At 33.5% G+C, this 22797-nt stretch overlaps 1 protein-coding gene across 1 annotated transcript in view; it reads right to left on the minus strand.

Moving 5' to 3' along the window:
* The window catches only part of LRRK2 (leucine rich repeat kinase 2), a 155486-nt gene that overhangs the window by 87264 nt on the left and 45425 nt on the right, over nucleotides 1–22797 (minus strand). Inside the window, exons 15-23 of the mRNA XM_023738875.1 lie at nucleotides 19816–19960; nucleotides 19537–19676; nucleotides 17402–17530; nucleotides 17154–17324; nucleotides 10483–10741; nucleotides 7420–7608; nucleotides 1913–2031; nucleotides 743–812; nucleotides 24–241 (exon numbers count right to left, since the gene is read on the minus strand). Of these exons, the coding sequence (XP_023594643.1) occupies nucleotides 24–241; nucleotides 743–812; nucleotides 1913–2031; nucleotides 7420–7608; nucleotides 10483–10741; nucleotides 17154–17324; nucleotides 17402–17530; nucleotides 19537–19676; nucleotides 19816–19960 (1440 nt within the window). The remainder of the gene's footprint in view (nucleotides 1–23; nucleotides 242–742; nucleotides 813–1912; nucleotides 2032–7419; nucleotides 7609–10482; nucleotides 10742–17153; nucleotides 17325–17401; nucleotides 17531–19536; nucleotides 19677–19815; nucleotides 19961–22797) is intronic.

Consider the following 22797-nt stretch of genomic DNA (forward strand, 5'->3'; position numbering starts at 1 on the left):
GGTATAAGGATAAATTAAATTACTTCACAAAGCTGTTGTGGAAAGCTTGAGAGTGCATTCTGGTGAAGCTCCAGCTTTTCAAGATGCTCCAAATGACCACTTATGCAGCATTTCTGGCTTAGGGCATCAATATCTCTTAGTTCATTTGATGAAAGGTCTAAGGATGTAATATATTCTCTCTCAGAAGCCAGGGAAGAAGTGCTGTCTGAATTCCTCATATGGGATTGAAGTTTTGATGACCCTTTTGTCAAAAACAAAGAAACAACAGAAATACAAGCAAATAACTTAAATTCACTTGCTAAATGTTTACTGAGCACCTACTAGTGTCAAGCTCTCCTCTAGGCGCTGGAAATTAAGCTGAAAACCAAACTATGGAGCTTATATTCTAGTGGCAGATAAACAGTATATAACTATTTAATATTAATTTTAATATATCAGGAAGCATAAGTAGAATAAAAAATACACTTGAAGAAGGGGATACAGAGTAGAATTGGTGGGATTATTATTTGCATTTCAGAAAAATTATGGGAAGGATCAAAATGTCCAGTGTAATACTCATAAAAGGTAAATTTTTAAATCTATGAATGTATTTCATTCTTCTATAGTCTGTTGAAACATTAGATGAATACAACTTGAAATTGATGAAATTGGCACTAAGAAAATTTGAGCAGAGAAAATTTAACAAAGCACTGTATTCTTTCCCAACTTATCTATTTACTTATGATTATTTCCAAATACATACTAAGTGAATCATCTGAAGATAATATTTTTCTTCTTCGTTTCAGCAAGTCTTCTTGATCGAAAATAGGTCCCTATTAAATAAAGATGTTTAAATAAAATCACTGTCATTTTTTTGGAGGAAAAGAAAATATTTCATATGGACACACCCATGAAGTTTTAATAGGAAAATGTTATTTATAATTATGATAAATATAAGCAGATACAGAGAAGAGCCCAATCATGAAGATAAAATAAAACAATCCATTTTAGTATAAAAATGACCTTAGGAAGAAAGTACCTACTCTTTCTTCTTTACTTTAAATATAAGGACATTGAAAAGCAGGGAGATTGAATAACAAATATATATATACATATAATTTCACTCAACAGCCAAATTATTTTTTCTTACTAAGTTGTTTATATAAGTTAGAATTGGCATATATGAAGACTGAAACTTAATTTAACCTATTCATTTATAAAAATTCATTTTGCCCACTTGATCTAGAATCAACGTAAAAGAAATCTCATATTGTTTGGCACTGAATTCTGATCAAAATTAGAGCATAGGTTAGCGTAGATCTTACCAAGTGAACCTAAAAATACAGTGACTCTCAACATTCCCCACTAGAATTACCAAACCCCTGATGTAAATATGCCAGAGTCCTTCTATAACTGCTAAACATACACGAGGTTGAAATAATCATAATTTTCTAAAAATTAAATAATTTTCATTACACAAAATAAATGTATGTTTTGATAAACAATGATATTATGCTACTCTATCTTGCTCAGTGTCCTTCAGGCTCCTATCTGGTTTTCTCAGAAATTATAATTTCTAGCTAGAGAGTTGATGGGGCCTAGCCACACCATTAGGCATAACTTAGCCTAGTTTCCATAGATACAGAGTTCTGAAAAGAAGGAAGAGTAAAACCACTTTTAGGTGTACGTAGTACATATATACCCCAAACAAATTCAAATTCATATTCTACATGCTCAAAAGTTTACAGGTGTGAATTTAATATAATTTAGGTCTAATTTGCTTTCTAATTATGTGTAAAAATTTTCATACATCAGGAAATTTCTGTACCAATAGTTCCTAGCTTCATCATATAATTTTAGTTATCAAGACATTGCCAGCAAAAGACATATACACACACACGCACACATACACACAAATCACAATTTAACTTACCAGTGAATTGGAATGCCTTTGCAAATTTGGTGAACAATGTTGCAAGGCCGGATCTCGGTAAAATTCTCCCACACTAATTGAATTTGACTTCTTTTTCACAAGAAATGATCCTTCACTTCCTATTTTCAAATGATAAAATAACATAAAGAACAGTAAGAAAGCTGACTAGATCATAAGATGCTAATATCATAGTTCAATCATGAAAGATTAAACATATTTTCATTAGTGGAAATTGCATAATCAATTCCCTTTGTAACATCTTTAAAATCAAAATGATAAACTATGTTGGCTTGTTATTTACAAAATTCAACTACATTTTTCTTCATCCATAAATATTTATAGAATGGCTGTCCTAGTCTAGACACTAAGTAAGTGATGAATAAAGACAAGCAGGGGAGAAAAGAAACAAACATGCCTTATAGAAGCTCATGATCCAGAGGGAAAGAGCCAAATAAATCAGTAGTTACACATGTTATAATAAATACACGCATGCACAGTAAGCAAGGAATGTTTATATGCCAGTCTGATCAATGTATTCTCTTCTGTTTCTCAGAATTCTTCCTAAAAATTTTTTATATCTTGCTTTAAATCTTGGAATCACTTTAAATTATTTAACATGTAGTACCTCTCAATTTGAATTCCATATTGATAGTTTAATGTATGGTCTGACATTAAACACAATTAGTTTAGTTGGCAGTAATTGTTTTGAGAGGAAAAAGGATGAGAACTAATTTTAAAATTATGGATTTTCAAAAAATAACGATCAATAAATCATATAATTAAGGATGAATAATGTGAAGGCATTATTTTAAAATTCTTTTCAAGGTTTTAAATTTTACACTTTTATATTGGAAGGATAAATAATTAAAGTGTCAAAAACAAATTAAAAAATCTACATACCCAAAGATCAACTTTAAAATACTCTATATAAATTTTGAAATTGAAACAAACAATTTCTACCTGGCTATATCAGTGCTTAGAAGTAGATGGATAGCCTTAAATGTTTTATAGAAAATAACAAAGGTCTAAAATAAGCGACCTAAGCTTCCATATTAAGAACCTATAAAAAGAAGAGCTAATTAAAATAAAAATAAGAAAAAGAAAGGAATTAATAAAATTAGAACAAAAATCAATGAAAAAGAAAACGGATAAACAATAGACAAAATCAATTAAACAAAAATCTAATTCTTTGAAAAGCTCAAGAAAATTGATAAACCATAAGCTAGACTGGTAAAGAAAAGAGAGAGAGACACAAATTACCAATGTCAAGAATGAAACAGCAGGCGTCATTACAGATCCTAAAAACATTAACAAGATAATAAGAGAATCATTATGAATAACTTTAAAGCAATAAGTCTGGTAACTCATGAGAAATGGACATATTCTCTGAAAGCCACCAATACAGTATGGTGTTGGCATGAGGATAAAGATAAAGATCAATGTAACAGAATAAAGAATGTAGGAATACTAAACCTGAGTCAAGATGAAATAGAAAATTCGAAACAACTATAAATCTGTTAGTTAGTAAATTTATAATCAAAAATCTCCCCACCAAAAATTCCAAACATAAATGTCTTTACTGTAGAATTCTATCAAACATTTAAGAAGAATTTAATACAAATCCTACACAAAGTCTTGCAGAAAATGCCTGAGTTGGGAATACTTTCCTAGTTATTTTAAGAGGCCACAATTATTCTCATGATTACGAGGAAATAAAAAACTAGACGCTAAATCAAATCTAATAATATATAAAAAGATAACCTAGAGCTGTAAGTTGGGTTTAACATTAGAAAATCAATGTAATTCACTCTATTAACAGAATAAACAGGAGAAAAATGACTATTTCAACTGATGCAGAAAAGCATTTTCCAACACCCATTACTGATAAAAAGGCTCACGAAACAAGGACTAGAAAGGAGCTTCCTTGGCCTGATAAAGGGCATCTAGGAAAAAGACTACAGTTAACATCATATTTAATGGTGAAAGACTGAATATTTCCCCCTAAATCTGGAAACCAGGAAAGAGGCTGTTATGGATTGAATTGTGCCCCCTAAATATACGTGTTGTAAATCCTAACCTCTATGCCTGTGGTTATCATCCCATCTGGAAGTGGGTTGTCTTTGTTATGTCAGTGAGACAGGATTAGTGTAGGATGTGTTTTGAGTCACTCTCTTACAAAATATAAAAAGAGCAGATTAGGACAAGCAAGTAGAGATGGGGGAAGAGAGATGCCAAGCCACATGAAGATCGCCCAGGAGCAGAAACTCAAAGAGACAAGGACCGGAGAGGGAATAACTTCCCCTAGAGCTGGCACCCTAAATTCAGATTTCTAGCCTCCTAATCTGAGAGAAAGTAAATTTGTTTGTTAAAGCCACTCACTTGTAGTATTTCTCTTACAGCAGCACTAGATAACTAAGACACATGCTCATTCTTATAACTTCTATTCAATATACAGGAGATCCTAGCCAGTGCAATATAACAAGAAAAAAGCCATACAGATTAGAAAGGAAGTGGTAAATGTATCCTTATTAGCACAGTGTGAACATAGAAAATCCTAAGAAATCTACAAAAAAGCTACTAGAACTCATAAGTGAGTTTAGCTAGTTCATAGGGTACAAACAATATTTTTTAAAAAATCATCTGTATTTCTATACACCAGCAGTGAACTATTGGAAATTGAAATGAAAATACAATACCATCTACAATAGCATCAAAAATATACAATACAAAATATGGCTGAGACAAAATTTAAAACATTTAAATAACTGGAGAGATATGCCATATTTATGAGTCAGAAGACTCAATATTGTTAAAATATCAACACTTCCAAATTGATCTATACATTTAATCTATTCCAAAAAAAATCCAAGTATAATTTTTCAAAGAAGTTATTAGCTATTTCAAAATATAAATGAAAATGCAAAAGACCTAGAGTAGCCTAAACAATTTTAAAGAAGAACACTAGAGGACTTACACTGCCTGATTTCAAGGCCTACTATAAAGCTACAGTAATGAAGACAGTATGATATAGACAGAGATAAATGGAATTCTTTTATTCTATAAAGAATTGTCAATTAATTTTGACAAGAATGCTGTAATTCCATTGGGGAAATACAGTATTTTTAACAAATGGTGTTGGAACAATTGGAGAACTAAAGGAAAAAAAAAGAACATCAATCATTCACTCATATCATACACAAAAATGAACTTAAAATACATTATAGACCTAAATGTAAAACCTAAGATTTTAAAACTTTTAAGAGAACACATAGAAGAAAATATTCACAAACTTGAGATAGGTAAAGATTTCTTAAATGGGATAGAAAAACTATGAACCATAAAAGAGAAAACCGAAAAACTGAACTTCAAAATGGAAAACTTCTGCCCTGTGAAAAATATCATTAAGAAAATGAAACGACAAGGCACAACTGAGAGAAAATACTGGCAATACGTATATCCATCAAAGGATTTCTACCTAAAATTTATAAAGAACTTTTATAATACAATAATAAGACAAACAACCCAATTAAAAGTTGGCAGATGAGCTGAACAGACACTTCACAAAGAGGATACATGAACGATGAATAAGAACATGAAAATATTCTCAATATCATTAGTCATCAGGCAAATGAAAATTAAATTCAGATGAGATAGAATTTAGTCATTAGAATGGCTAAAATTAAATTCACTGACAATACTCAGTGCTGGCAAAAATGTAGAGCAACAAGTATTTTCATATATCATGGGTGGGAGTATAACATCGCATCTTGGTTATCTAGTGCAGCTATAACAGAAATACCACAAGTGGATGGCTTCAACAAAGAGAAATTTATTCTCTCACAGTCTAGTAGACTACAGGTCCAAATTCAGGGCATCAGCTCCAGGGGAAGGCTTTCTCCTCTCTGTCAGCTCTGAAGGAAGGTCCTTGTCATAAATCTTCCCCTGATCAAGGAGCTTCTCAGGCACAGGGACCATGGGTCCAAAAGACAAGGTCTGCTTCCGATGCTGCTTTCTTGGTGGTATGAGGTCCCCTTGTCTCTCTGCTTGCTTCTCTCTTTTATATCTCAAAAGAGATTGTCTTAAGACACTATCTAATCTTGTAGATTTCATCAGTATAACTGCCAGCTAGTCCATCTTGTTAACATCATAGTGATAGGATTTACAACACATAGGGAAATCACATCAGATGACAAAATGGTAGACAATCATACAATACTGGGAATCATGACCTAACCAAGTTGACAGATATTTTGGGGGGACACGATTCAATCCATGACACATGGTAAAACACATTTAGGAAATAGCCAGACACAAAAGAGTACATACTGCATGATTCCATGTATATGAAACTCTATAAAATACAAATTTAATCTGTGGTGACAGAAAGTAGATTAGTGGTTGCCAGGGACCAGGGTTGAGGGAAGGGTGTAGGGAGGGGGATATTTTCTGTGATGAGGCAAAAGGAATTTTTTTTTCTTTTTTGGTGATGGAAATATTGCATATTTTGTAGTGCTAGTAACTACATGGATGAATAAATTTTTTAAAACTTGTGAAAATATACACTTAAAATGAGAACATTTTATTTTATATAAAGTATATCTCAATAATATTGGTTTAAAAAAAATAAATACTCAGACTTGAGACAAGAGATTTTAGAATAACTCTTGTTTTTTGTCCTCTCGAATATCTTTATTCTTTCACTCAAAGTTTTCAATCATATTAAGTTTATAAAAAGTAACTTGACCCATTTTTACAAAACTGGATTGTGTTAACTATGTCAGCCCTCATCACTGTCATTACATATCTTGCCATGACAATTAAAAAAAGTTGATCTCAAATGAACTATTAAATTATTAATATTATTCTAATTATAATAAACATAAAATTACTTTTTATTAAGCACCTGCTATTTTCTAAGCACTGTTCTAGTCACTTTATATACATTATCTCTAATGCTTCTAAATAACCCTGCAAGGTTGGCAACGCACCTTTAACAAGGTGAAGGTGCTTACACAAGCCACAAAAAGATTCAATCAATAACTGAACCTGGAATCCAGTTACAGTCTGAGTCAGTGTTTTCACTGCAGTGGCCATCACTCAATGATTAGTGAGCAGTACTGTAACACTTAGAAGCACAGAGACACACTTTTTTTTTTACAATAATTGCCTTAATTGGAGTTAGTAAACATTAACTGTTTCCAACAAACCAAAAAAAATACACCCGTTGCTGTTGAGTCAATTCCGACTCATAGGAACCCTATAGGACTGAGTAGAACTGTCCCATAGGGTTTTCAAGGAGTAGCTGGTGGATTCAAACTGCCAATCTTCTGGTTAGCAGCCGAGCTGTTAACCACTGGGCCATCAGGGCTCCAGATGTTTCCAGTAAGGAACACATATTTCCTCAAGTTTTTCCAGTGAATTAAATCAGGCTTTTGTCTCAGTTCCTATTGTTCAATGCCAGTGTATAAGTGTAACACATAAAAGAAACTGTTTTTTATCATAAATACCTTCGCTATCCAGATCATCACTTTGACCAAACACACAGTCCATAGAAGAGTCAGGAATGAAGGTCCATTCATCAAATTTAACAAGTACATCTTCAGAAAAGTTCCCATCACTGCCTGAGGCTGCTCCTTCTTCACCAGCACTTTTCATCTGATATCTGAGCACCATTCTTGCTAGGGTGGATCCTATATCTAAAAATATATTAGAATTCAACAACTGTACAAACTTCAACATAGACAGATATATACATATGTATATATGTGTGTATATATGTATATATATTAACATATATCTATATGTGTGTATATATACACACACACACACTAAAGTTTCTTATATGTGCTAATGCTTCTAGAGAATTTTTTATTCTTACTTCTAAAATTACTTTATAACAGTGATATTGCTTAATTGGCAGTGGTGAATTTAAATTTAAAAAAAAAATTCTACACAAAGCTTTGGTGTAGATGACCAAACTGGATCTTTATGAAACTACCTTGACCCAGGAAAGGGCCTGGGCTTTGAAACCATACACCTTGTGTTCCAGTCATAGAACTGCCACTTGCAGGTTACAACAGCTTCCTGAGTGCAAGTGTCCTCACTTAGAAAGTGAAGATGACAATATTCACAGCATACAGTTATGGAAAAGACTAATGATGTATGGAAAATGTTTAGCACAATGCCTAGAATATAGAAGATGCTCCAAAATTATACAGTTATTATTATAAACTATTTGCTGAATGATTAATACTGACTATTGGGAACCAAAAGGTCAGTGGTTCGAATCTACCAGCCGCTCCTTGGAAACCCTAGGGGGTAGTTCTACTCTGTCTTATAGGGTCGCTATGAGTCTGAATCAACTCAACGGCAACGCATTTGGTTTTTATTGGGAAATTGGATGGAATTTTGAAGTTAAGATTCTTCTTATTTCCTTATATATCATATTCTACTATGAAGAAATAAGTTGGCAGAGTTCTCATATTTTCTGTTTTTGTACATATAGACTAAAATTTTCTTTAAATATTATTTTCATAGCCCACATTAGCATGTTTATGTGACTCAGTGAAGTAGGACCTGGATATGTTTTAAGGTTATGAATCCAAACTTCCCATAGGCAACCAGAGAGCTAATTTCTTTTTCATATATATATACAAGCATTTTCGTATACAAGCATTTATGAGTACCACATCCCAATAGTTGTTTTCATCAACATTAGCATACTAAAAATACTGTTATGTGCTTTTTTCTTTTTCACTTAAATTGTATTCTATATCAGGACATTTAGATTTGTCACTTTTCCCCCCATTGGTGCAAAGCATTCTACTACATGAATGTATCAAAATTTATTTGCACACTTTATTTTGGGAAATATTTAGGCTTTTCTCCCCTAATTTTTTTCTATTATGAAAAATGCTTTGATGTGCATCCTTGTAACTACTTCCTTGTGAAGACTGAGAATATCTGTATCATGTATTCCTGTTAGCATGTTGCTGGACCAAAAAAAGAATATACATTTATAATATTAGTGGATATTGCCAATTTACTTTCAAAAGAAAAAACGTATATTCGTATCAACAATATGTGAAGTTCCTGTTTCTATAATGCTTATAAACATTTATTACCAAATTTTTATTTTTGCCAATGTTATAGGTATTTAATGGTTATATATTATGTGCAAAACACTGTATATGCTAAGGTTACAACATTGGACAATACTGACACTCATTTCATGATGCTTATAACCTACCTGCGAGTCAGAATCGACTCGACAGCAATGAGGTTTATAATCTACCAGAAGATACCAAAAGGTAAAAATACAATTAGTATATAATATGATATGCGTTATGAGAAGGGAGAAATAGGGAGCTATGGGGGCACCTACAAGACCTTCCACCCAGACTTCATGGGATCAGGAATGCCTTCTTGTAAACAGTGACAACAATGCTAAGGCAAAAATGATGAAGAGACAGCAAAGTGAACACAAAAGATTGGAATTTAGTTAGAGAGAATAACACTGGGGAAAGCCTGAAGGGAAGAACATATGAAGCACTTAAGAAACTGCAGGAAATTCAGCCGGTCTGGACCTTTTAAGGCTCTCTGAAGGATGGAGACCTTGAATTTGTAGAGGCACCAATATGCACAGATGGGTATTTTTCTCTAGAAGCTCTATCTAGGTGAAGGTGAGGAAAAAAGTAGACTGATGGACTGATCAGGACTAGGTTTGCCTGGAGAATGCACCAGAAAAATGATGAGTAAAGCAAACGTGTTAATAGCAAGACAGTCCTTAAGGTGAAGAGACAGGGAGTTATGACCACTATACGGAAACAAGGGGAAATAGGGGAAAAGCTGGGAGCTCAAGGTTTAAAAACACATTGAGTGTGAGTAAATAAGAAAGAGCTGATAGAAATGTTACCAGAGGATGATGATAACATATCATCAGTATACATTATATATATAAAATATATATTAACTTGAAAATATAAAGAAAATACAAGCTTAACTTGATATAAAATGTATATATTAGCTTGAAAATGCTAAGTATATATGGTTGTGTATGCTTTTACATATTCATTTAAATGTATGTGTAAATTTAAGCATACAAAAACTTAGAAAAAAGTCTAGAAAAAATGAAATATCCATGTTAATTATATACAAGAGATGCAATGTTATTTTTATATTCTTTTTATATTTTTTCCATATTTTCCTACTTTTAATATGAGCATGTTATTACTTTTTAATAAGAAACAAAAGATATTAAAAAAGTGAAAATCTACTCCTCATAAAGCTCCTAGTGTTTTGGCTTTTTTTAAAGAAACATATTTGCTGTCTTATAACTTAAATATAATATCCCTTTCAAGCATTTCATGACATTTCCCCCACCAAAAAAAAAAGATAATCAAACCTTTTCAATACTTTGGCTTAAGTTGCATCAAAATTCAGAGAAAATTAACTAAAATATTAGTGATATAAAAGAAAAAAACTAACAACTGACTAGTACAAAAACTTGGTAATAAATTATGCTGATAAGCTCGTGTAGAAACAAGAACTTCACATATGTTGGAACTTACTTGTTTGCTTTCTTAAATTAGATGTCTTATCTGGAAATAAAGGACCAAGCCAAGAAGGCTCAATTTTTCCCATACAAAATCCTCCAAGGCAGATGCTATTATTGGCCAGGTCCAGGGCAAGCCTCTGTAAGAGCAAACTGATGATTTGGCTGTCACCTTTCCCAATGCTTATTGTCAGGGCTTTCCGGACATCTTGTTCACGGGGTCCACTATTCAATAACAGTTCCACTAACTTGGGACTGCTCTCTTTCTCACACACCTATTAAAGAAAATAAAAAAGCAGTATATTAAAAACCTGTATTTCTTGCCTTTGAGAATAATAAATATAACTTGGTGTGATTTTTTCTCCACACCTTAAAGTTAGATTGAAACGAAATGGAATATGGCAAAACTCACCCTTGAAATAGACTGTGAAAATGAAGTTAGACTAAAAAACTCGACCAAACTCTATGCCTTAGAGTCCATTTCGATTCATAGTGACACTATAGGATAGAGTAGAACTGCCCCGTAGGGTTTTCAAGGAACAGCTGATGGATTTGAACTGTTGACCTTTTGGTTAACAGCTGAGCTCTTAACCACTGCGCCACCAGGGCCCTGAAGTAAGACTACCACCACAAATATCAGAGTAGCATAAACCAAATAGTCTGCCACCAGAGAGTCAGTTATCACAAAAGAGGTAACAGTATATGGAGGAAAAGCTCATACACTTGGAGTCAGAAGACTTGAGTCAGCTCCACCAATTATACAAGTTGCTTACATTTTCTGGCTTACATGTGCTGATTAGAAGGTATCTGGGAAACTACCTAGTATCTTATATAGGAAACGCTACTGCCCTTCCTTCATTTTTAACATAGAACAACAAAATGATAATATAAATAGAGAGCCCTGGTGGCACAGTGGTTAATAGCTACAGCTGCTAACCTAAAGGTTGGCAGCTCGAATTTACCAGCTGCTCCTTGGAAACCCTATGGGGCAGTTCTACTCTGTCCTATAGGGTCACTATGAGTTTAAATCTATTTTACAGCAATGGGTTTTTTTTTTAATATAAATATCATAAAATTCCTTAATGTCACATACAAAAGACAATCATCACACATCTCTAGTTTTCTTGAACTCTTCGATGCAAGAATCTGAATTTCCACAAACAAATTACCTTGTCTCTCAGTCTTCCGCCTTCCTCTGAATTTTATGTTTTCAGAGCAAGTTCTTAGAGAGGGCTAGTATTCTAGGTACCACAAACACTAGCGTGAACTTAGCAAGCAGAGAGAAACCTCAACAACCTATAGCATAGCACAATGGACCTACTCAGGTACAACTTATTGAAAGGCAATGGAACGATGATGATTTTTCAACTAGAAGATGAAAGTAATAGATAATACAAATATTATATGCCAAATACTGTGCTACCTTCTCTAATGCACGATCTCTAATCCTCATAGAAACCCTATGACATAAAGATTATCACCCCCATTTTATAGATGATCAAACATTTAGAAAATATATGAAATTTGCCCAAATCCTTAGAGCAAGTAAGCAACAAAGACTGATTTGAAGCCAAATCTACTGGCTCCAAAGCCTGTGACCCTTTCATTACCTAAAAAAAGAAAATAAAAAAAGACACTAAGACCTCATTTTGTGTCTGGAACTAGGGTATCAGGTCAGGGAAAGAAGGAGGCTGTGGGCAGTTACTTAATTAAAGGGAATTCTAGAATTAAAGTATGTCCAAGGGATTTGGAGGGACAGTTCTGTGGTATAATGACACCAACTAATGGCCTGCTGGTCTCAACTACTTCTTCCCAGAGCCACTATAGAACCTTCTACTATAGATAGGATCAAGTCACTGTCTTGTTTAAAAAGTCTTTTGAAACCCCTCTGCTCCAGTTCATTCCCCCAAGCAAAACATGCAATTTTTCAATCTTCATTACCTTCATTTATGTTACTTCTTTTGCCCCAAATCCCTTTCTCTGCTCTTCACCCAACAAAAAGATGTTCACTCACGAGGAACATCTCAAAAGTCTCTTACACTGTAAAGTTCTTGCTGCCAATCCCTCAGGCTGTACAAGTCCTTCCTCCTTCAGGATTCCATCCCATTTTGTTTAGCATAGCACTTAGCACATTGAAGCAGACATACCTGTCTGTGTTTCTACACTAGAATGTAAAAGCATGGACAACATTGCAATCCATTTTGTACTCCTGTAGCCTAGTACAATGCCTAGGAAATATATTTAATTTAACTAGCAAATTACTAAAATCTTCCTAAAGTGTCCACAGGGAATTTAAAAGGAAGGAAGGTCCTGGATGTCACCTTTCGGCTAAATAACAGATTGGATCATAAAATGAACAATATCCCCAATGAGTTGAGTACTAAGCTCTTTTAAAAAATCATCTCTATGAGACCAAACGGTCAACATTTACCTTAAAGCAAAGATGAGAAGGTAATAGGGGAGTGGGGAGGAGGGCTGGGAAGCAAGATTAATGGAAACGGAACAACCACAGTGGAAATAATGAGAATGTTGACACATTTTGAAAAATGTTACCAACGTCACCAAACAATATGTATATATATTGTTAAATGGGAACCTAATTTGCTGTGTAAACTTTCACCAAAAACACAATAAAATATTATTTAAAATAAAAGGAAGGAAGGAAGGTAAGAAGAGAGGTAGGAAAGAAGGGAGAGAGGGAGGAAGAGACAAACTGAAAAACTCAATCACACGAGCAGCCATCTAAGACACAAATATTGGTCTCTACTCATCTAGAGCAAAGAGAAAGAAGGAAACCCCAGATTCAGAGAAGGAACTGGTCTACAGGACTGTCTACATGAACCACGGCCTCTTCTACTGTGAGACCAGAAGAACTAGATGGTGCCCAACTACCACTACCAAATGTTCTGATCAGGAACACAATAGGTGGATCCTGATAGAAAGCGAGAAACATGTGGAAGAAAAGTTTAAATTCTCAAAAAATCCAGACTTATTGGACCAACTGAGACTGGAGGAATCTCCAAGACTATTGCCCTGAAATACTCTTTAAACCTTGAACCAAAAATATCCCCTAAAGTTACCTTTTAGCTAAATAGTAGGTTAGCTTAGAAAGTAAAGAATATAACCCTTGAGCACTGCACTCCTTTAAAAAATCATCTATATGGGACCAGATGATCAACAATTACTCTAAAGCACAGATGAGAAGGTTGGAGGTCAGTGAGATTAGGTTAACGATAACAGAACAACTAGAATGGAAATAATGAGAAGAATAATGTGAAGAATGTAACCAATGTTACTGAACAATATATGTGCAAACTGTTGAACGGGAACTTATTTTGCTGTGTGCACTTTCACCAAAAATACAATATTTTTTTTAAAAAATTCAATCACAAATGCTTTATCTTGTGGTCCAGCAAACTATTATCTCTAAGTTATAGCACGTACTGACAACCTTGTACTAAGATGATTTATGTTTTATCTCCTCCCCTGCCTCCCACACAAACATATGTAAAGAAACTATCTTGAAATAAGAAACTCCTTTTATATTCTCTACTTATATCTAGTACTATGCTTGTGCAAAGGAGATACTCAGTACATTTTTATAGAAGAAATTTTCCTTAAGGATTACAAACTCTCCAAGCCGTTTTTAGGTATATGGTGCCATGAAGAAATATATTAAAAAATTGTATCAGACAAAAGAAATAAATGCCAGTAAGAAGATAAAAAATAATTCCTTTAAATCTCACATATATAGTTCTTCCTCTTAGAATACTCACACATTTTTCTGAAAATAGTTTCAACTTCATGACAGAAAAAAAAAAATACTGCTTAGAAATACCCAGTTTAGCATTTAAGTAGTAATGAAGAAAATTCAGAATATAAACAAAGATTTTCAAAAGTGTAATTTACTCCGTTACAATCTTCTTTTCCATTTTACAATTTATAATTAATATATGTGACAATCAAAACCAAATTCTTCAATCTACCATTGAAGATTAAATGAACAACCCTACCACCACCACAAATCTGCTGTGGGATTAAGAGCAGTCACTGAGGAGGCAGATTTTCCACAATTTATCAGGAAAGAGACTGCAGGCAAGTTACCTCTCTGGGACCTAATTCTTCACCTGTATAATGAGAATGGAGTCCCTGGGTGATGCAAACGGTTAAGCACTCAACTACTAGCCAAAAGGTTGGCAGTTTGAACCCACCCAGAGACACCTCAAAAGACAGGCCTGGCAATCTGTTTCTGAAAGGTCACAGCCTTGAAAACCCTATGGAGCAGTTCTACTCTGCACACATTGGGTCGCCATGAGTCAGAATCCACTCCATGGCAACTAACAACAACAATAATAAGATAATACTAAGGCCTAGACATGAGTTGTTATGAGGATTAAAATGCGTATTCACAGGTGGTAATGAGCACCACAGAGGAGTTGGCTATTATTGTTAGTTAGACTGTTATACTTGCTCTTTCCATCATGAGTTGATGAATACTACCTTCATTCTCACTATTAATCCTCCATATTCCTCTCTAGCAATGATATACATTACAATCTTAAACTCTCCTCGGAATGCCTAACTTAATTAACTCCATCCTTGCTCTGAATAGCCCTTAATTATGCAGCCTCTCGGTACATGAATAAATAATCTTGATTATTTTCCACTGGTACAAAATGAGGTACAATCAATTCATCCATATTTAATCGATATTTATTTTTTGCTAGATACAAATAATGTTTAGTAACTAGGATTGATTTTTTAAGGTTAGTATATAATCCATGTATGTAAAGATCTGATTTCGTTTCAAGAAGAGAAGATGTAAATATGCACATTAAGTCCAAAAGAACATGGGAAGAGAAATAAACTAAAAAGTTTTTTGTATAGAAAGACTTGGATAGACTGAGAGAAGACTAGACAGCATTTCCTGTGGGAAATGCACTGCAATTACACTAAGGTGTTTTTAGGTATATTGTTTCCCTAATAAGAACCTTGGAGGTCCTGGTGGTGCAGTGGTTAAGAGCTCGGCTACCAACCACAAAGGTCTGCAGTTCGAATTCACCAGCTGCTCCTTGTAAACCCTATGGGGCAGTTCTACCCTGTCCTGTAGGATTGATGTGATTGGAATCAATTTGACAGCAACAGGCAATAAGAACTTGGAGGGAGAGGTTTCTTTTTCATTCTTTGGCATCCCCAAGTAATATTAATGCAATGATCTGCATACAAAAGATACACGATAATAACTTATTAAATTATCAGGAAGGAAATAGTTTAATTACCATTAGTAATAGAGAAGCAATTTTCCCTAAAAGTTGCTTGCTTAAAAGAAATTTGACTAAATTTAAATAATTTAATTATTCATTTTGTTTTCATATAAGCATAACGGTGCATGAAAATGAGTTACAAGTTCATTTTTTTTTTATGTCGATTCTTAATTAGTAATACCTTAATCTTAGAGTTGATAAATCTATTTGAATCCATACTCAGGCAAATGGGAAATTAAATGAATTAAGGCTTAAAGTATTGGAAAATATAGTACTGTTCCAATTATTTAATGATACATATAAAATCACTACTTTGTTAAAATATTACTAAATTTCTAGAAAATATCTATGGTGCTGTCCAAATGTCAATATAAATTCTATAATATATAAAACTAAGACAAACCTGAAATACAGGTAATGTATTTTATCAAATATTTATTGAATCCTTATTGTATGTAAAGCAATGAGTTAGATATTTTTAACGATACAAAGATGAACACTGTACAATTCGATGTCATACAATTTAGGAAATCTAAAAGAGGAACACATAAATTGTCATGGACTTACAAAAGAAGTAATTCTTAATTTTGTTTGGGGCTTTGGGAGCTTGGGAAGGGCTTTATCATGGAAAGAGAATTTTTATTAGATTTTGAAGGAAGGGTAGAACTTTGATGGGACAGATTTGTGTTTGCACGATGCAGGAGGAAAGGAGAGAAGGAAAGCAGGGCCACAGTGTTACACAACTTAAAAAAAAATAGTTGCCGTTGAGTCAATTCTGACTCATAGCAATCCCATGTGTGTCAGAGTAGAACTGTACTCCATAGAGTTTTCAATGGCTGATTTTTTGGAAATAGATGGCCAGACTTTTCTTCCAAGATGCCTCTAGATGGACTTGAACCTCCAACCTTGCAGTTAGCACTCAAGCTTATTAACCATTTGCACACCCAGGGACTACATGCACAACTGCAGAGGGGCCAGTAATAGGGATGTCCATGTGAAGGATGCCCCTAAAGGCATGCAGAGCACAGCCTGTATAGTCACATGCAGTCATCCTGAAGGGAGCACTTTTTAGGCAGAGAAACTAAAAGCAGAGAGAAAACTGTTGAAAATTGGTCAAAACAAAATAAAACTACATGAGCAGGGTATGGCTGGAGAATAAGTTATTTAGAGATGCATATAAGGAAACACATTTGAAAAGTTATTTATCAACAAGGTAGGTAGACAAAATAAAGGATTAGACTGGCAATACCTAAAGGACCTAGGTTACCTCTAAAATTCCGACCCTAAACTCCTACTACAAATCACAAGCCATGTGCGATAAACTAGTACATACTGAAGTGAAGAATAATGGGCTGTAAGTAAGAGCTACACAATGGTAGTCAAGTAACAGAGAAAAGACAACAGTGAGGCCTTGAATATTTACCTGACAAATTAAGGAAGTTGACTCCCTTGCTTGATTGGCGTCAGCTCCCAATAGAAGCAAGCATTCAACCATGATACTGTTATTCTGATCACATGCTCTCTCTAGCATCACACTTTTTAACTCATCATCCATAGCTAATTTTGCAAAACACTTGCAACAAAGATTTAGGAACTAAAACGAAGAGTGGAAATGAAGATTAGAGTCAGCAAAATACATAACATTTAGCCTACAAGTGAAAAACACTGTACCTGTTGATTCTTTTGTTCGTTGATGCTGGAAGACATATGACAGAAGATTACTGAGTCAAATGAATGATGCATCAGAAGCTTGGAAAAAGATTCTGACAATTCAAGTATTGCCAAGATTGCCTGAAATCCCTGAAAGTATGATAAAAATCAATAATAACAACATGAGCAGTTCTAGGCAAACATGAATGAATAAGATAAAACAGATTTTTGTATATGATTCTTAAAACCTGGATGTTCACTTAACTAAATAGATAGTTTATTGGGTTTGTTCTTTAAAGCTATAAACTTTGAAATAATCCTGTAAATACTCTTTGCGCTCTTATTATTAAGAAATATAGTAGACACACAGAGAATAAAATGCTAGTTAACAAACTATTCTCTAGCAAAGCAGGAAGAAACCTAATATTCTGGCTTTTAAAGACCCCTGTCTGAATCCATACCTACAAGATGAAAGTCAGATATTAAAACAGGATTGGAACAGCAGAGTCCGAAGCAGGGATATAGATGCAAACAGAGCAGTAGAGTGGATTTTCTACTACAAAACTGCAGGTTAGGTTCTCTAGATGGCCCAGCACTTCCTCAATATTCTTCTGCTTTCTTCTGAAATTTTAACTTCAAAGAAACAAGTGTGAGAGCCTAGATTTCAGTCATGTTGAGTGTATTTGGGAGGAACTCTGAAAGCACTTTGAGGTTTACATTTTTATAAAATTACTTACAGAGAACTGATCAGTCACATCATTCATTATTTTTAGAACCACTTCAAGCAGATTCCCAAGAGTTGTCTGGGATCTCCACCTATGTGATATTTTAAGATTGGACTTTTGACTTCAGTATAATTCTGCTTGGGTAAACTCATTAAAGACCATATTAACATTTTTACTTTTATTAAAACTCTTTCAATATAAAATGTTAATAAAATGGTCAAATATTAAGATTATTATTTTGAGTTCTTAAGATGCTGAGGTTTTACAAATACTAACACTTGATAAGAGATATAGTCTTAATTTATGCAGGTCTGAAGGATATGCGGTCCACTCACCTCTAGAGCAGAGGTCCCTGCAAACTCAAATAAATTCTCCAGAAAAGCAGACATGTAAATGTGTAGAAGGCATATCATTCAAATAAAAAAAGTTGTAAACACTGAGCTGGCCTAATAAAATATGTTGGCAGGCCAAATTCAGCAGTTTACAACCTCTGTTACGGAGACCATAAAATTTATGCCTAGATAAATTAATCTAGAAAAACTGAAAGCTCCACACCTGTGTAAAATAATTTCCTTTCCCTAAGATTACTTTTGATGAATTGTTACCTTGACCTTAATCAACCTAGCTTGAGGCACACTATAAAAAGTGGACTTATAAAACCCATTGTTGCATTTAATCTAAGAAGTTTGTGGGCTCAGCACTTTATAATTAAAAATAAAATCTTTACATACATTATCTCATTTACTAATAATGTCTGTGCAGAGGTTAGAGACAAGATATTTTTATTCCTGGTCAACGCTCTCATTTATGAAAGTATTTGCTGAGTGTGGTTTATGAAAGATGCAAACTCCATTACTATAAAAACCACAATGAAGGCAGAAACTCCTAAAGAAACAATTAATTTTGCTAATATAAGAAATACCTGAAACAGATTTATTTCTTAATCTTCCCTGAATTAACTACCTTAGGACAAATCTTGGATTCCTTATAAAAAACATTTATTATATACCACATTTTAAATTTTGCTGGATGAAAAATGCTAAAAATACTGTTTCACTAAAAAAAAAAAAAAAAAAAAAAATCAAGAGGCAATTACTAGAGGTAAGCAACCCACAATAAAAACTTCTATTTATCTAAAATCTAAGAAAGTAAAGCTCAGCTAGTTGATATGTCTTTAGCACATTCTCTGCTCTTTTATGGGAAAGACAAATGGCAAATAAACATGCTGATTTTAGGGATTTTAATAATGAAACTCAAGATCAGAGATTCAATTCAGTCCTCTTCACCTTCTATAATTAAAATACTATGAAATGATAAATGGTTTTCAATTAACAAGAACACCACCATTAATGCAAAATGGGAATTACAAACTGCTTTGAAAGAGAAATCTATACAAGCTCCCAAATTTTTCCTCCAAAATAATGCACATACATTCATCTGTACTTCAGCAACATCCTTAAATCGTTGTAAGCTGGAAACCAGAATTTTTGCCAGCAGATGCCCAGTTCCCACACATAAATTCTTCTTCATAATCAAGCATCCTATAAGACTTAAACCCAGACACTGGATTTCTAGAATAAGAGAAAATAAATAAATAAACAAAAACAATATTTTAAATCTCAGAATTGAAGAAACATTTTAAAGATATCCAACTAACAACTAATGGCCTATAAAAATGTACTATAAATCTAGAGTTCAAATTGTACCAACCTTGGTCATCTGGATACATCTGCAGTGTGTGAAGTACTGAATCAATAGCACCTTCCAGGGATAATATCTCTAACGCATCAGGAAAATGTGCTACAGAAGAAATGACTTTTAATCCACATTTCTGAATCCCAGGATTTCCAATGAACTAAAATCAAATGGACAATTAAGAATATTTACTGTTAAAAATGAGATTTTACTACTTACCTTAGTTAAAAACCAGTTATAGACTGATAAAAATACAAACCAAGCAGCCCAAATACAAATTAGTATCCTTGATTCTGCCTCCTATATTATTATTTTTATTTATTATAAAGGATAAAAGCTAGCATTTTAACACTTATTCGGTGCCTGTTCTGAGGAGGCACTGTGCTAAATACCTTACATGCATTGTCTTTTCACAACAATGCCATGAAATACATGCTAATATCATTCACATTAGCAGATAGATGAGTTTAACTGATGTTGAGAGGGGTTGAGTAACTTTCCTAAAGTCATACAGACTGTAAATGGAAGGGATGAGATCCAAGCAAATATGTTTGATCTCAAAGCCTGCTCCATAACCAGTCAAATGGAATGCTATCTCTCATCATGGAAAATACTAACAGAAAATTTACTCTTTGTTCCAAGTTATTTGCATGCCTTATCTCATTTGTCCCCTGAATATCCAGTGGGTTCTCATGAAGCAGGCTCACCAAATCTTAAACATGTGGGAACACGAGCCCAAGTCACACAGTTAAGTGTCAGGACCATGACTTGAATATAAATATGTCGCTTTAAAAGCTCAGGATTTTAATCACTACATCTTTTAATCTCTTTAATCTGAACTTTTTACAGATGATGAATTGACATCATTTACCGGAATTGTGGAGCCGCTGCGCAGTGCAAATGGTTAAGCGTTCAACTATTAACTAAAATGCTGGCAGTTTGAATCAATCCACCCAGAGGCACCTCAAAGAAAGACCTGGTGATCTACTTATGAAAAATCAGCCACTGAAAATCTTAGGGAGCACAGTTCTACTCTGACACACATGGGGTTGCCATGAGTTGGAAAGGACTTGATGGCTACTGGTACAGTACAGTACAGGTATTCTAATGAAGGCCACTCTTTTCCAAACCATTCTACTCATTCAATGAGAAGAAAACAGTCAGTGGTTAAAAGATACACTTAAATCTAATAATAATAATATTAACTAATATTTATGAAGTGCTTACTATGTGCCAGGCATTGTACTGAGTATTTTACACAAATTACATGGATTATCTCATAAAATCTTCATAATAACCCTAAGTGAAAAACCATTATTATCTACATTTTATAGATAGATAATAAAATCGAGATTTAATTTGCCAAAGTTAAAGGTGGTAAAGTTGGATTCAAATCCTGGTAGTCTGAGTCCAGTGCCACAAATTTAACTATTAGAAAACTATATGTAATTAAGGCTACAAAAGCAAATACTGAATAATCTGCTACAACTGGGTAACAGAAGGGAGAGAGAAAAGATGAGGAAATGGAAATATACTGATTTCATCGTAACAGTTTATATAGCATGTTAACATATGTTAAAAAAAAAAAAAAACGTATCTGGAGAGCACTTTAACATTCATGGAAAATTGAAGATTTTTTCCATAGTAGCACATGGTAATCTTACCTCATTTTCTTTAATCCCTACAAAGAACTACATAGTTTGGAAGTTGTGTAATTTATTTGAGTAGTCTCTATTGATGATCATTGTATTGTTGGCACAGACTAATTTAATTGGCTTAAAAACAACCAAGGTTTAATTCTCATTCACGCTACATGGGTGTTTCAGGTTAGCAGGGGGCCCCTGCTCATCACATTGACTCAAGGACCTCTGCTGATGGAGCAGCTACCATCTCAAACAGTGGAGGTTATAGTGCGAGAGAAGGTTCTGGAAGGTGCCTCACCAGAAATTAAATATTTGGTACAGAAATGACACACGTAACCTGCATTTACAAGCCCTTAGCCAAAACTACTCACATGATCCAAATTAGCTACAGAAGGGTCAAGAAGTATCAACCCAGAATCAAGAGATGGTGAGCTAGAAGTATTTGGAAAACAGCACTAATGCCTATCCACATAAGCACTTAGTTTGTTGCCATATTTTTTATTGTTACAAATTTATCACAATAAACATACTTGTCCAAAAATCTTTGTGTACATGTGGAAGTATATCTATATTATAAATTCTTGGAGTGGAATTGCGATCAGAAAATGTGCATTTTTTATTTCAATAGGTATTACCAAATTTTCATCCAACAAGGTTATTCTTTTTTAATTTTCATTTTTTAATAATTATAGTCGAGAGCTTTTTCATGTTTTTATGCCAATTTTAATTTTTTACCTTTAAATCTCATCTATCTGTAATATTATGGCAAAAAGAGTGTTGGAGATCCAGCTTCCTTTGTTTTTCCAAAATGGCTGGGGAGTTAGTTGTTATAACATATTACTGAATACTACATTTTCAGTGGTTGCAGAATATTATATACTACTTCTATTCCCTGAATCACCATTATATAGCATTAATCTATCTCTTCTAGTGCCAGTGTCACATCTTTTTCATTACCAACATTTTATAATATATTTGATTATCTGTTGGTATTAGTTCATATGAATTATCATTTTTTTCAAAATTCTCCTGGCTATCTATGTATATTAATTTTTTCACATAAATTTTAGAATTAGCTTAACTAGTTTCAGACAATATTATTATTAGTTTTATTAAAGGCACATAGATTATAAATTTTCATTTTTAAAAAAATGATTCATTTCATCTAAAAAAGGTATGCATGCATTCTTACATATTCAACTCTTATTTTGTGCCTCTAAATTGAGTTTAAAGTAGTCCTTTAGACCTTCTTTTAAATTTTACTCCTATTCAATTTACTTGTTATTGTTGCTTTTGTAAATGAGCTCTTTTCTTTGACTACATATTATTTACAACTGAAGTATCTTAAGTATTT

The sequence above is a fragment of the Trichechus manatus genome, unplaced genomic scaffold (assembly GCF_000243295.1).
Source record: "Trichechus manatus latirostris isolate Lorelei unplaced genomic scaffold, TriManLat1.0 scaffold00123, whole genome shotgun sequence".
NCBI classification, from domain to species: Eukaryota; Metazoa; Chordata; class Mammalia; order Sirenia; family Trichechidae; genus Trichechus; species Trichechus manatus.